This window comes from Pseudophryne corroboree, chromosome 11, assembly GCF_028390025.1.
Source record: "Pseudophryne corroboree isolate aPseCor3 chromosome 11, aPseCor3.hap2, whole genome shotgun sequence".
Taxonomy (NCBI): domain Eukaryota; kingdom Metazoa; phylum Chordata; class Amphibia; order Anura; family Myobatrachidae; genus Pseudophryne; species Pseudophryne corroboree.
In genome coordinates this window covers 98,727,792-98,742,888 of record NC_086454.1, presented here as the reverse complement: position 1 = coordinate 98,742,888, position 15,097 = coordinate 98,727,792, and the positions used below count along the sequence as shown (strand labels likewise).

At 48.2% G+C, this 15,097-nt stretch overlaps 1 protein-coding gene across 1 annotated transcript in view; it reads left to right on the top strand.

Annotated features, from left to right (window-relative positions):
• LOC134968978 (uncharacterized) overlaps positions 1-15,097 on the top strand; it is a 116,941-nt gene that overhangs the window by 57,232 nt on the left and 44,612 nt on the right. The window contains exon 8 of the mRNA XM_063944659.1: positions 818-976. Within this exon, the coding sequence (XP_063800729.1) occupies positions 818-976 (159 nt within the window). The remainder of the gene's footprint in view (positions 1-817; positions 977-15,097) is intronic.

The following is a 15,097-nucleotide window of genomic DNA, read 5'->3' as shown; positions in this document are numbered from 1 at the left end:
GGTTTAGGCTATGGGAAGGGAGTTTAGGTTTAGGCACCACTGAGGAGGGTTTAGGGTTAGACTGCGGGGAAGGGAGGGTTTGGTTGAGACTGCAGGAAGGGGGGGGTTAGGTTTAGGCACCACCAAGGAGGGTTAGGGTTAGACTGAGGGGGAGGGAGGGTTTGGTTTAGACTGCAGGAAGGGGGGGTTAGGTTTAGGCCCCACCAAGGAGGGTTAGGGTTAGACTGAGGGGGAGGGAGGGTTAGGTTTAGGCTTTGGGAAGGGGGGTTTAGGTTTAAGCACCCGCGGGGAGGGTTAGACTGAGGGGGAAGGAGGGTTAGGTTTAGGCTGCGGGAGGGGGGTTAGGTTTAGGCACCACCGGGGAGGGTTAGGGTTAGACTGAGGGGGAGGGAGGGTTAGGTTTAGGCTGCAGGATGGGGGGCTAGGTTTAGGCACACGCAGGGAGGGTTAGACTGAGGGGGAAGGAGGGTTAGGTTTAGGCTGCAGAATGGGGGGTTAGGTTTAGGCACCACTGGGGAGGGTTAGGGTTAGGCAGCTGGATGGAGTGGGTTAGGTGTAGGCTGTAAGAAGGGAGGGTTAGGGAGGCATTAGGGGAAAGTAAGTATACCTACCTTGCCCCTGTCGGAATTCTCACCATCAGGATGCCACAGTCGGTATTCTGACTGCCGGCATCCCAAGCGCTGGTATATTGATCTTAACCCTTATAAATATACAGTATATCTATGAATACACACCCATTTCGGAATAGCAGTTTGGTGTGTAATTTCACTATTATTGGGTTGTTTTTTTTTCATCTATTTTTTAATGTCATTTTTAGCATAACAGATTTCAAAGTGAGTGGTCCTTCTGGCATAACCAAATCACTAACCGTCATATCTCGATCCAACACAAGGAGTATGACGGTAGAATGGACACCGGGAGAAAATGAACTTGGAGACCATGTACCTTTCTGTTTCGTAGCAGAAACCACCAATGGGTCAGTATTCTGGTGATTATTCTGTGACGTCTCTGTACTAGACTCAGCAGTGTCGCACCATCTGTTTATTACGCTTACTGACACAGACCAGCTAAGCAGTACTTATTTACCAGTCCACCAGGACTGATTCACGTCACTGTGGCCTGTAGCTACACAACCCTGGAAGGTGTGGGATAAAAACTCGACATTCAGAATGTTGATATTCAGCATGTCAGTATCAGAATGTCAACATGAACTGAATGATGACACTGAAGTGTATGTGAGACTCCTGTCAGGTTTGTAACCCCCGATGTGTGTGTGATACCCCTGTGTGTGTGTATGTGACCCGCCCATGTGTGTCCGGAGGCAGCAGCAATGAAACTACATCTCCCAGCAGCCACCTACCCTCCCAGCATCCTCCTCCACAGTGAAAAGATAGAGGGGAGATGACTGGGAGTCACTGATACCCCTACACTGGCTGGAACACCGGCAACCAATTTTTTTTTATTGGATACTATCGGTATTAGGAGAGCGCATACCCATGGTAATTCAAGATTGGTCGCGAGGTCCGCAAGTGTTTTTGTGGCCAGAACCTTGCGCCCAATTGGCGACATGGATAGGAAGTCGTCATGTGAAATGTCTACATATACAATGTTGACATTGCCTATATGTATATTGCTATAATATTTGTGAAAACCGCAGTATCTATAGTACATCTAGGTGCTTAAAATAAATAAAAAATGAAGAAAACACACTCCCCTGGTTATTCCATTATGATAGGAAAATTCGTCATCTCCAGTTCAATCCCCAGTGGATGTTAATATGTATGAAAGACAAAAACATACAGATAGGATCTTCATGTAATACAATTTGGGTAAAGCACATTAAGGGGCCTATTTATCACCATCCGCATCTTGGATGCAGATGTCATGTGATAAAATCGCCCAAACTCGCTCTGCGATAACTGATTACATCGCAGGAAAGTATCAATTATCACATGCAGGAACAGTGCTTGCGTGCAAGCTCTGTCCCTGCGATGCCTCTTTGCAGCATTATCTTGGTATTTTTTCCTAAAAAAATACCCCAATGTCCTGCTGCGCATGCGCTGACCCTGCCGACATCGCCGCTACCGCCGCCACCATAACATACTCACCTGTCCAGGGAGCCGGTCCGCGCTGCTTCTGCTGGACTGCCGGGCGCTGGATCCTATGTGTTGCGGTGACCCCCGGTTTTGTAAAGTGCGCTGCCGCTTTGCAGCATCACTTTACTGCATCGGGGTCACAGCACAGCAAATGGGGGACCCAGCACCAGGCAGCGCTCAGCTGAGCAGAAGACACCGGCTCCCTGGACGGGATCAGTACTAAATGCCGCCGGCCGGAATCCCGGCGGTCGAAACACCGACGCCGGAATCCCGACCACACAATCCCGACAGGGGTGGCGAGCGGAACGCAGCCCCTTGCGGGCACGGTGCCTCGCTATGCTCAGCACACTATTATTTTCTCCCTCTATGGGTGTCGTGGACACCCACGGAGGGAGAATATGTCGGGATTGTGGCGGTCGGGATTCCGGCGTCGGTATTTCGACCGCCGGGATTCCGGCCGGCGGCATCTTGACCGCATCCCCCCTGGACAGGTGAGTATGGGGTTTTTTTGGGGGGTTTTTTCTTTCTTTTTACACTGTGATCAGCTTGTGTGCCCATCTGACACACTGAGCTGATCACTGAAGCCAGGTCCCGCTCAGCTTTCTCTGCCAGGGGCCTCCCTATCACCGTTCTGCCCTGTGATTTCGCCAGCCTGAGCTGGCAAGATTATCACAGGGCACACTGCGGTATTTTTTCACATTTTTTTTTTTGTAAATCTGGTCAGATTGCATTTCCCATTATAAGTATGTGGCTTACTAAAAAAAAAAGTGAATTAAAAGGTTTGGAGCAGTTTTTCATGAAAACTGCTCCAAATGCCCTCTAATACATTCAGGTGATACTAAAATAATGTGAAAAGGGTGTGAAAACACCCTTTTTCCCATTATTTTAGTAAAAATAATGTTAATAAATAGACCTCTAAATGAGAAAGATGAGAAAGATTTCTGGCAGATGGAAAGGCGGAGGTGGGGGAGTCTACTCGACTTTTGAGGAGGAGGAGGAGGAGGAGGAGGAGGGAGCTTTGGCATACGGGACAGCGTTTGTATTTACATCTGCTAACTCTAATCGAGGTATGCATCCCGCCTGTTTTATATGACTATTTATTGTATGCTGCTTTGGAATAAAAAAAAGAATAAAATAAACCACAAACCATTATGAAGACCCATCTCAGAGGCGGAACTACCGCCAGTGCAACCAGTGCGTTGCACTGGGGCCCGCCTCTGTCCAGGGGCCCAAAGCATGTAATGAGTCAAACTGACTCATTACATGCCGCTGTGTGCTGCGGGCAACCGCTGCCCACAGCGCACAGCTGCCCGGAGAGGAGAGGAGCAGCGGTACAGGGGAAGGAGGAGGAGGGAGGTGGAGGAGGCAGCCGCAGCAGCGCTTTGTTACTGGTGGAGGCGCTGCTGCTGCTGCCCTTCTGCTTCACTATAGGCTGTCTTCCGAGAACAGCCTATAGTGAAGCAGAGGGGTAGCAGCAGCAGCGCCTCCACCAATAACACAGCGCTGCTGCGGCTCCCTCCTCCACCTCCCTCCTCCTCCTTCTCTACTGCCCGGGAATCGTCAAGCTGCACCGAGGAGCCTGAGCCAGCGGCAGAGCCGGCCATAGGCATAGGCAAACTAGGCAATTGCCTAGGGCATTTGATATGCCTAGGGGCATCATCAGCTTCTGCTGATTAAAATTAAATGCGGCATGCCTATATTCTGTGTGTAGCATTTCATATGCATATACAGCCACAGTCTCACACAGTATATAGCCATGCTGCATATCATTTTAATCAGCAGTAGTTGCTTGTGCGTCCTAGCCACATAGCAATGCAAATAAGATGCATTTTCATTAAAAAAAAGGTGTGCCCGACGTTAGCATTGAGGCAAGATTTATGAGGACACATCTGTATCCAAGCAGAGGCAGAGGGCACAGTGTTAGTGGCAGTGTGAGTGCTGTGTGCTTGTGAGTGGGTTGGTTGTGCAGTAGTGTTCGGAATATGTGTAAGGAGCATTATGTGTGTCATGTAAAAATGCATTAATAATGTGCAACATACCGGTATGTGTAAGGGGAACTATGTGTGTTATTATGTGTATAAGGACATTAATAATGTGTGGCATATGTGTAACAGGGTACTACTGTATGTGTGTCATTATGTGTATAGGGGCACTAATAATGTGCAGTAAGTGTGTAGGGGGCACTATGTGTGTCATTATGTGTATAAGGGTATTTAAAATGTGCGGCATATGTGTAAGGGACATTATGTGTAAAAGGGCATTAATAAAGGTTGTCATAATGTGTAAGGCAAATTATGTTTATAAGGACATTAATAAGGTGTCTCATATGTTTAAGGGGCATTACAGTGTGGAATTAGATGTATAAATGCATTACTAATGTGTGGCATTATGTGTATAAGGTGCTCTACTATGTGGCGTTGCATATAGAAAGGGCACTACTGTGTCATCTAATGTGAATAAAGAGCAATAGAGTGTGGTGTAATGTGAATAAGGAGCAATTCAGTGTGATGTAATGTGAATAAGGGGCTCTACTGTGAGGAGTAACGTTTTTAAGGTAAAGTGATACTGCTGTGGGATGTAATATGAATTATGGACGCTATCGCATGATCAAGTGTGAATAAAGTTGCAGTACTGTGTGGCGTAAATGGAATTGGGGTTACTATTGTGTGGCCATGCCCCTTGCCAGCAAAAACACACCCCTTTTTGGGCTGTGCGCCAAATGTGCGAACTGTTCCTATTTAAAATATAGGGGGTACAAACACCAAAATAAGGACTGCTATAGGTGAGGGGTGATGGTGCTGGGAAAGAGGTGCAAGGTCAGAGGCGGAACCAGCGGTGGTGCTAGGGGGTTCCAGCCAAAATTTTGCCTAGGGCATCATATTGGTTAGGGCCGGCTCTGGCCAGCGGAGAGGGTAAGTATAATTCTTCTTTCTTTCTTTCTTTCTTTCTTTCTTTCTTTCTTTCTTTCTTTCTTTCTTTCTTTCTGTCAATCTTTCTGTCTTTGTTGGGACTGCTTGCCGCTTTGTGTAAAAATGGGGAATCTGTCTGCCGCTATGTGTAAAAATGGGGAATCTGCCTGCCGCTATGTGTAAAAAGGGGGAATCTGCCTGCCGCTATGTGTAAAAATGGGGAATCTGCCTGCCGTAATGTGTAAAAATGGGGAATCTGCCTGCCGCTATGTGTAAAAATAGGTAATCTGCCTGCCGCTATGTGTAAAAATGGGAAATCTGCCTGCCGCTATGTGTAAAAATGGGGAATCTGCCTGCCGCTATGTGTAAAAAGGGGGAATCTGCCTGCCGCTATGTGTAAAAATGGGGAATCTGCCTGCCGCTATGTGTAAAAATGGGGAATCTGCCTGCCGCAATGTGTAAAAAGGGGGAATCTGCCTGCCGCAATGTGTAAAAAGGGGGAATCTGCCTGCCGTAATGTGTAAAAAGGGGGACGCTGTCTGCCGCAATGTGTAACAAGGGCACGCTGTCTACCGTAATGTGTAAAAAGGGGACGCTGTCTGCCGTAATGTGTAAAAAGGGGACGCTGTCTGCCGTAATGTGTAAAAAGGGGGACGCTGTCTGCGTTATGTGTAAAAAGTGTACGCTGTCTGCCGCTATGTTTAACAAGGGCACGCTGTCTGCCGTTATGTGTAAAAAGTGTACGCTGTCTGCCGCTATGTTTAACAAGGGCACGCTGTCTGCCGTTATGTGTAAAAAGTGTACGCTGTCTGCCGCTACGTGTAACAAGGGCACGCTGTCTGCCGTTATGTGTAAAAAGGGGACGCTGTCTGCCGTTATGTGTAAAAAGTGCACGCTGTCTGCCGTAATGTGTAAAAAGGGGGACGCTGTCTGCCGTAATGTGTAAAAAGGGGATGCTGTCTGCCGTAATGTGTAAAAAGAGGAATCTGTCTGCTGTAAGGTGCAAGAGGGTCTCTACCTGGTGTAGTGGGGCTACTGTGCGGCGTAATTTGAATAATGGAGACTACTGTGCACCGTATTATGAATTGGTATTATTTTGTGGCCACACCCCTTCCCCACGAAGCCACGCCACTATGTATTTTTGCGCGCGCCTACGGCGCGCACTGCCCCTGTTTTGCATGCAGGGGTGGGGCTCCGATGCCGTTTCTTGCACACAGTGCTAAAATGTCTAGTTACGGCACTGTTGCTAGGTATCCATTTCTCTGGCCCTGAGCAGGTCCCCCTTACCAGATCCTCTCCAGGGGTGAGGGGGTGGACTTGGATGGGATGGGGGGCGGGGCCCCAAAGCATTTTGTCGCACCTGGGCCCACCGCTCGCTAGTTCCGCCACTGACCCATCTGATATGCTTGATTACTTGTGAGTGGTTAATGAAGGGGGCATCCCCGAATATCAATTCTCTGGTGAAGATCTATCCTTTGGTGAAGGTTGTTATATCACCTGGGACAGAGTGTTGATATGCTGGTTTTAAAGACACCCATTCTGTGAGTGTTTTGTATTGGGGTCATCCCCTTAACATCATATAACCACTTAACAAATAAAAGTAGTGGATGTGGGTATTCAGCAGAATACTACAAATTTAATGTGCATTACCCAAATTGCATTACACGAAGATCCTGTTTGTATGTTTTTGTCTTTCATACATATTAACATCCAGTGGGGACTGAACTGGAGATTACGGATTTCCCTATCATAATGGAATAACCAGGGGAGTGTGTTTTCTTTATTTTTTATTTCTTATTTTAAGCACCCAGCTGTGCTATAGATACTGTTGTTTTCACAATGTTGACATTGCCAGAATGTTGACATTGGGCATGTAGACCTTGCCATTTCCCATAGTGGTGTTAGCTAACCCTAACCATTAACATAACCCTAACCTTAACTGCAGCCTAACCCTGGCATCGTCAAAATTCGAGTGTCTACGTTGTGTCTGTCAACATTCACAATGTTGATCTTGTTAGATAATGGTACGCTCTGTACCTGTCTCCTGTGCTACAGGATCACATGGGCGCATCACCTAGTGTTCATCTTTCTAGTGTCAGAGTGTCTCAGGGAGGCGGAGCCGAGAACATGCTGCGCTCCTCCATCTTAGAGTCAGAGTGTGTGTCTGAGCTGGAGATCGGAGAGAGAGGAGCTCAGAGTGTGAGACTTGCAGCATTCCACATGTGCCGCATGTACAGCGCTACCCAGAGGCGGAACTACCGCCAGTGCAACCAGTGCGTTGCACTGGGGCCCGCCTCTGTCCAGGGCCCAAAGCATGTAATGAGTCAAACTGACTCATTACATGCCACTGTGCGCTGCGGGCAACCGCTGCCCGCAGCGCACAGCCGCCCGGAGAGAGGAGAGGAGCAGCGGTAGTGTACGGGGGAGAAGGAGGAGGAGGGAGCCGAAGGAGGGAGCCGCAGCAGCGCTTTACTACTGGTGGAGGCGCTGCTGCTGCTGCCCCTCTGCTTCACTATAGGCTGTCTTCCGAGAACAGCCTATAGTGAAGCAGAGGGGCAGCAGCAGCAGCGCCTCCACCAATGACACAGCGCTGCTGCGGCTCCCTCCTCCACCTCCCTCCTCCTTCTCTCCAGCCCGGGAATCGTCTGACGCTGCACTGAGGAGCCTGAGCCAGCGGAGACGCGGGAGAGGGTAAGTATAATTCTTTCTTTCTGTCTCTTTCTTTCTGTCTCTTTCTTTCTTTGTTGGGACTGCCTGCCGCTATGTGTAAAAATGGGGGACTGCCTGCCGCAATGTGTAAAAATGGGGGACTGCCTGCCGCTATGTGTAAAAAAGGGGAATCTGCCTGCCGCAATGTGTAAAAATGGGGAATCTGCCTGCCGCAATGTGTAAAAATGGGGGACTGCCTGCCGCAATGTGTAAAAACGGGGGACTGCCTGCCGCAATGTGTAAAAAGGGGGAATCTGCCTGCCGCAATGTGTAAAAAGGGGGGACTGCCTGCCGCTATGTGTAAAAATGGGGAATCTGCCTGCCGCTATGTGTAAAAAGGCGGAATCTGCCTGCCGTAATGTGTAAAAAGGGGGGACTGCCTGCCGCTATGTGTAAAAATGGTGAATCTGCCTGCCGCTATGTGTAAAAAGGGGGAATCTGCCTGCCGTAATGTGTAAAAAGGGGCACGCTGTCTGCCGTAATGTGTAACAAGGGCACGCTGTCTGCCGTAATGTGTAAAAATGGGACGCTGTCTGCCGTTATGTGTAAAAAGTGCACGCTGTCTGCCGTAATGTGTAAAAAGGGTGACGCTGTCTGCCGTTATGTGTAAAAAGTGTACGCTGTCTGCCGCTATGTTTAACAAGGGCACGCTTTCTGCCGTTATGTGTAAAAAGTGTACGCTGTCTGCCGCTATGTGTAACAAGGGCACGCTGTCTGCCGTTATGTGTAAAAAGGGGACGCTGTCTGCCGTTATGTGTAAAAAGTGTACGCTGTCTGCCGTAATGTGTAAAAAGGGGGACGCTGTCTGCCGTTATGTGTAAAAAGTGTACGCTGTCTGCCGCTATGTTTAACAAGGGCACGCTGTCTGCCATTATGTGTAAAAAGTGTACACTGTCTACCGTTATGTGTAAAAAGTGTACGCTGTCTACCGCTATGTGTAACAAGGGCACGCTGTCTGCCGTTATGTGTAAAAACGGGACGCTGTCTGCCGTAATGTGTAAAAAGGGGGACGCTGTCTGCCGTAATGTGTAAAAAGGGGGACGCTGTCTGCCATAATGTGTAAAAAGAGGAATCTGTCTGCTGTAAGGTGCAAAAGGGTTTCTACCTGGTGTAGTGGTGCTACTGTGCGGCGTAATTTGAATAATGGAGACTACTGTGCACCGTTTTATGAATTGGTATTATTTTGTGGCCACACCCCTTCCCCACGAAGCCACGCCACTATGTATTTTTGCGCGCGCCTATGGCGCGCACTGCCCCTGTTTTGCATGCAGGGGTGGGGCTCCGATGCCGTTTCTTGCACACAGTGCTAAAATGTCTAGTTACGGCACTGTTGCTAGGTATCCATTTCTCTGGCCCTGAGCAGGTCCCCCTTACCAGATCCTCTCCAGGGGTGAGGGGGTGGACTTGGATGGGATGGGGGGCGGGGGCCCAAAGCATTTTGTCGCACCTGGGCCCACCGCTCGCTACTTCCGCCACTGACCCATCTGATATGCTTGATTACTTGTGAGTGGTTAATGAAGGGGGCATCCCCGAATATCAATTCTCTGGTGAAGATCTATCCTTTGGTGAAGGTTGTTATATCACCTGGGACAGAGTGTTGATATGCTGGTTTTAAAGACACCCATTCTGTGAGTGTTTTGTATTGGGGTCATCCCCTTAACATCATATAACCACTTAACAAATAAAAGTAGTGGATGTGGGTATTCCACAGAATACTGCAAATTTAATGTGCATTACCCAAATTGCATTACACGAAGATCCTGTCTGTATGTTTTTGTCTTTCATACATATTAACATCCAGTGGGGACTGAACTGGAGATTACGGATTTCCCTATCATAATGGAATAACCAGGGGAGTGTGTTTTCTTTATTTTTTATTTCTTATTTTAAGCACCCAGCTGTGCTATAGATACTGTTGTTTTCACAATGTTGACATTGCCAGAATGTTGACATTGGGCATGTAGACCTTGCCATTTCCCATAGTGGTGTTAGCTAACCCTAACCATTAACATAACCCTAACCTTAACAGCAGCCTAACCCTGGCATCGTCAAAAATCGAGTGTCTACGTTGTGTCTGTCAACATTCACAATGTTGATCTTGTTAGATAATGGTACGCTCTGTACCTGTCTCCTGTGCTATAGGATCGCATGGGCGCATCACCTAGTGTTCATCTTTCTAGTGTCAGAGTGTCTCAGGGAGGCGGAGCCGAGAACATGCTGCGCTCCTCCATCTTAGAGTCAGAGTGTGTGTCTGAGCTGGAGATCGGAGAGAGAGGAGCTCAGAGTGTGAGACTTGCAGCATTCCACATGTGCCGCATGTACAGCGCTACCCAGAGGCGGAACTACCGCCAGTGCAACCAGTGCGTTGCACTGGGGCCCGCCTCTGTCCAGGGGCCCAAAGCATGTAATGAGTCAAACTGACTCATTACATGCCACTGTGCGCTGCAGGCAACCGCTGCCCGCAGCGTACCGCCTCCCGGAGAGAGGAGAGGAGCAGCGGTAGTGTACGGGGGAGAAGGAGGAGGAGGGAGCCGAAGGAGGGAGCCGCAGCAGCGCTTTACTACTGGTGGAGGCGCGGCTGCTGCTGCCCCTCTGCTTCACTATAGGCTGTCTTCCGAGAACAGCCTATAGTGAAGCAGAGGGGCAGCAGCAGCAGCGCCTCCACCAATGACACAGCGCTGCTGCGGCTCCCTCCTCCACCTCCCTCCTCCTTCTCTCCAGCCCGGGAATCGTCTGACGCTGCACCGAGGAGCCTGAGCCAGCGGAGACGCGGGAGAGGGTAAGTATAATTCTTTCTTTCTGTCTCTTTCTTTCTGTCTCTTTCTTTCTTTGTTGGGACTGCCTGCCGCTATGTGTAAAAATGGGGGACTGCCTGCCGCAATGTGTAAAAATGGGGGACTGCCTGCCGCTATGTGTAAAAAGGGGGAATCTGCCTGCCGCTATGTGTAAAAATGGGGGACTGCCTGCCGCAATGTGTAAAAATGGGGGACTGCCTGCCGCAATGTGTAAAAATGGGGGACTGCCTGCCGCTATGTGTAAAAAAGGGGAATCTGCCTGCCGCAATGTGTAAAAATGGGGAATCTGCCTGCCGCAATGTGTAAAAATGGGGGACTGCCTGCCGCAATGTGTAAAAACGGGGGACTGCCTGCCGCAATGTGTAAAAAGGGGGAATCTGCCTGCCGCAATGTGTAAAAAGGGGGGACTGCCTGCCGCTATGTGTAAAAATGGGGAATCTGCCTGCCGCTATGTGTAAAAAGGCGGAATCTGCCTTCCGTAATGTGTAAAAAGGGGGGACTGCCTGCCGCTATGTGTAAAAATGGGGAATCTGCCTGCCGCTATGTGTAAAAAGGGGGAATCTGCCTGCCGTAATGTGTAAAAAGGGGCACGCTGTCTGCCGTAATGTGTAACAAGGGCACGCTGTCTACCGTAATGTGTAAAAAGGGGACGCTGTCTGCCGTTATGTGTAAAAAGTGCACGCTGTCTGCCGTAATGTGTAAAAAGGGTGACGCTGTCTGCCGTTATGTGTAAAAAGTGTACGCTGTCTTCCGCTATGTTTAACAAGGGCACGCTTTCTGCCGTTATGTGTAAAAAGTGTACGCTGTCTGCCGCTATGTGTAACAAGGGCACGCTGTCTGCCGTTATGTGTAAAAAGGGGACGCTGTCTGCCGTTATGTGTAAAAAGTGCACGCTGTCTGCCGTAATGTGTAAAAAGGGGGACGCTGTCTGCCGTTATGTGTAAAAAGTGTACGCTGTCTGCCGCTATGTTTAACAAGGGCACGCTGTCTGCCGTTATGTGTAAAAAGTGTACACTGTCTGCCGTTATGTGTAAAAAGTGTACGCTGTCTGCCGCTATGTGTAACAAGGGCACGCTGTCTGCCGTAATGTGTAAAAAGGGGACGCTGTCTGCCGTAATGTGTAAAAAGGGGGACGCTGTCTGCCGTAATGTGTAAAAAGGGGGACGCTGTCTGCCGTAATGTGTAAAAAGGGGACGCTGTCTGCCGTAATGTGTAAAAAGAGGAATCTGTCCGCTGTAAGGTGTAAAAGGGTCTCTACCTGGTGTAGTGGTGCTACTGTGCAGAGTAATTTGAAGAATGGAGACTACTGTGCACCATTTTATGAATTGGTATTATTTTGTGGCCACACCTCTTCCCCACGAAGCCACGCCACTATGTATTTTTGCGCGCGCCTGCGGAGCGCACTGCCCCTGCTTTGCATGCAGGGGTGGGGGTCCGATGCCGTTTCTTGCACACAGTGCTAAAATGTCTAGTTTTACGGCACTGTTGCTAGGTATCCATTTCTCTGGCCCTGAGCAGGTCCCCCTCACCAGATCTGGAGAGGATCTGAGGGGGTGAGGGGGTGGACTTGGATGGGATGTGGGGGGGGGGGCAAAGCATTTTGTCGCACCTGGGCCCACCGCTCACTAGTTCCGCCACTGGCGCTACCGGAGCTTGTACAGAGAGCCGGGCAGTGCATTGTCCCTTCACAGCGTGAGTCAGACTGCAAGGCTGTGCAGTCCTCCTTTTTCTCACATAACGCAGCCACAGACAACATACTGATAAGTACCATCAATGTACGGTGTTACTATGTATATTACAAAAGGCCAATTGCCTATTATTGAAGCATACCCAAGCCACCTGTGTATTACAAATAAACCTGCTTGCTATTAATTAATTAACTGTGTGGACTAACATCACTACACCAAGCAACGCAATGCTCTGCTAACAGGTTATGGGCTCAGCCCCGCGTGCTTGAAGATTAACCCCTACGTGTTTGAGTAATAGCACAGAATAAAAGAACACACAGATAAAGCTAAAATTTACATTTTATAGAAGTGCAGAGAAGATGTATAACACAGGACACAGTATGAACTGTGCTAAGCTGAAAGGTCCAGAGAACTATACTACATGGAAGTTTGCCATGGAGATGCAGCTTAAGCAGGAAAAGTTGTGGAAGGTCACAATAGACCCAAGAGCAGGTCCTAACCCAGATGATGTAGACAGAGCCATAGAGATGATAGATTTAGCTGTAGAGCAGCATGTCTATTCTATAATCAGTGGAAAAGTGTGAGCTAAGGACATGTGGACAGCCCTGCAAAGTGCGTATGAGGATAGAGGTCTGATGAAAAGGATAAGTTTGAGACGCATACTATATGGAATGAAATTGAGTGCCTGCAAGGACATGAATGATTTTATTGATAAGTTATTGTCGATAGCTCAGCAGTTGGTATCTGTGGGGGCACAGTTGGACAAGGAAGAAGTGGCAATGGCGATGTTGCAGAATCTGACGTTAGAATTTGATTTTTTGGTAGTTGCTTTAAAGTCAAAGGATACTAAGCTGACAACAGAGATTGTAAGGGCCAAGCTACTACAGTTCCAAGAACGTATTCCTTTCAAGACCATAGCTGAGGGTTCTGCCTTGATCACAAAGAGCACACCGTCTAAAAAGCACAAGTTCAAGTGTTTTGTATGTCACAAGATAGGACATAAAGCTTCAGATTGTAGGATGAAAAATTCCAGTGGTGCGCAGAAACAAGCCAAACGAGTCAGCATTGAATGTAGCAGACAGTCACAGAAGGATTGCTGGTACATGGACTCGGGGGCCACTAGGCATTTTGCAATCAGCATTGGTTCATTACTTTAATACCATGTGTACCCACTACAGTTACAGGGATTGGAATAAAGTCCTTACTGCATCACAAGCTGGGACAATCACAGTGCATTTAAGAATAGGAGGAGAAACAGTTGTTACAGATATCCAAGATGTGTTGTACGTGCCAAATTTGGGAAGTAATCTCATTGCTATCAGCGTCCTAGAGAACAAAGGTTACAGAGTCCAGTTTGAGAAGGGTAAGTGTATGGTGCAAAATAAAAGAGGGACTGTTATTGCTTCAGTAACCCGGTGCAACCAACTATATGTCCTGGACATTGAGGAGTGTACTGCAATGATGACTACTAATGCAAACCAGTCACTGGAGCTGTGGCACAAACCTTTAGGTCATCTAGGGTATGCTAGAAACTGCTAGATGGAATTGGAACAGGGATCACCATGAACAACGCTGAAAGACCCATGTGTGAGAGTTGCATAAAAGGCAAGCAAACTCGCAACCCATTTCCAAAGTCAGTTAGTAGAGCAGAGACGCCGCTAGCTCTAGTGCACACCGACGTGTGTGTTCCAATGGAGGTGGAATCAATCAGTGGCTACAGGTATTTCATGACTCTCATTGATCACACCACAAGAATGACACACGTGGACTTCATTAAAGAAAAGAGTGAAGTTGTCAACAAGATTGTGGAATACAAAAACCTGGTGGAGAATCAGATGGGTTTGAAGTCAAAGATCCTGAGATCAGACAATAGTGGAGAGTATGAGAACAAAGTCTTATGGGCCCTACACACTGCGCGATCCGCCGCCGAGCTGCCCGACGGCAGATACGGCCGATGGGCGACCTGGCGGCGGGGGGCAGTGACGGGGGGAGTGAAGTTTCTTCACTCCCCCCATCACCTGGCTCCATAGCAGTGCAGGCAAATATGGACGAGATCGTCCATATTGGCCTGCATTCACAAGCGACGGGGCACCAGCGATGAACAAGCACGAGGCCGCTCATCGTTCATCGCTGGTGCCTCCACACTGAAAGATATGAATGGTATCTCGTTCATTAATGAATGAGATCATTCATATCTTTCAGTATTATCACCCAGTGTGTAGTGCACATTAGCCGTATTCCTTAGAAAATATGGCATAAAGCAACAGCTAACAATTGCCTAACACCGGAACAGAATGGCATGAGTGAGCAGGCAAACCACACAATTGTTGAAAGAGCACGGACTATGTTTAGTGATGCTGGCCTGGAAAATAAATTTTGGGCAGAAGCAGTATCTACTGCAGTATACCTAAAGAATCATGCACCTACAGTGGCTGTCAAAGGTAAAACGCCACTGGAGGCGTCGTCCAGGAAAAAGCCAAGTGTCAGTCATCTTCGTGTCTTCGGAAGCAAAGCTTTTGCACATATACCAAAGGAGAAAAGGAGAAAGTTAGATACAAAATCCATAGAATGTATAATGCTCGAATACTGCGATGAAAGCAAAGGATACAGACTTTGGGATGTTACAAATAAACGTCTTCTTAAATCTAGAGATGTGGTATTCCATGAGACAGCACCACAGACTGGGTCAGTGGAGCAAGAAGAGAATGTATTATTGGATGTACAGGCAGCAGAAAGCGCGTCTGAAACTGAGAGTGTCAAAGTAGATAACAAATCAGGGAACAGAAGTTCCATGAGGAGCAACAAAGGTGTTCCAGCCAAAAAATACAGTGAGGAGTATGCAAACATAGCTTACTGTGAACCTCAAAACATACAAGAAGCAAAGTCAAGCAATGATTGGA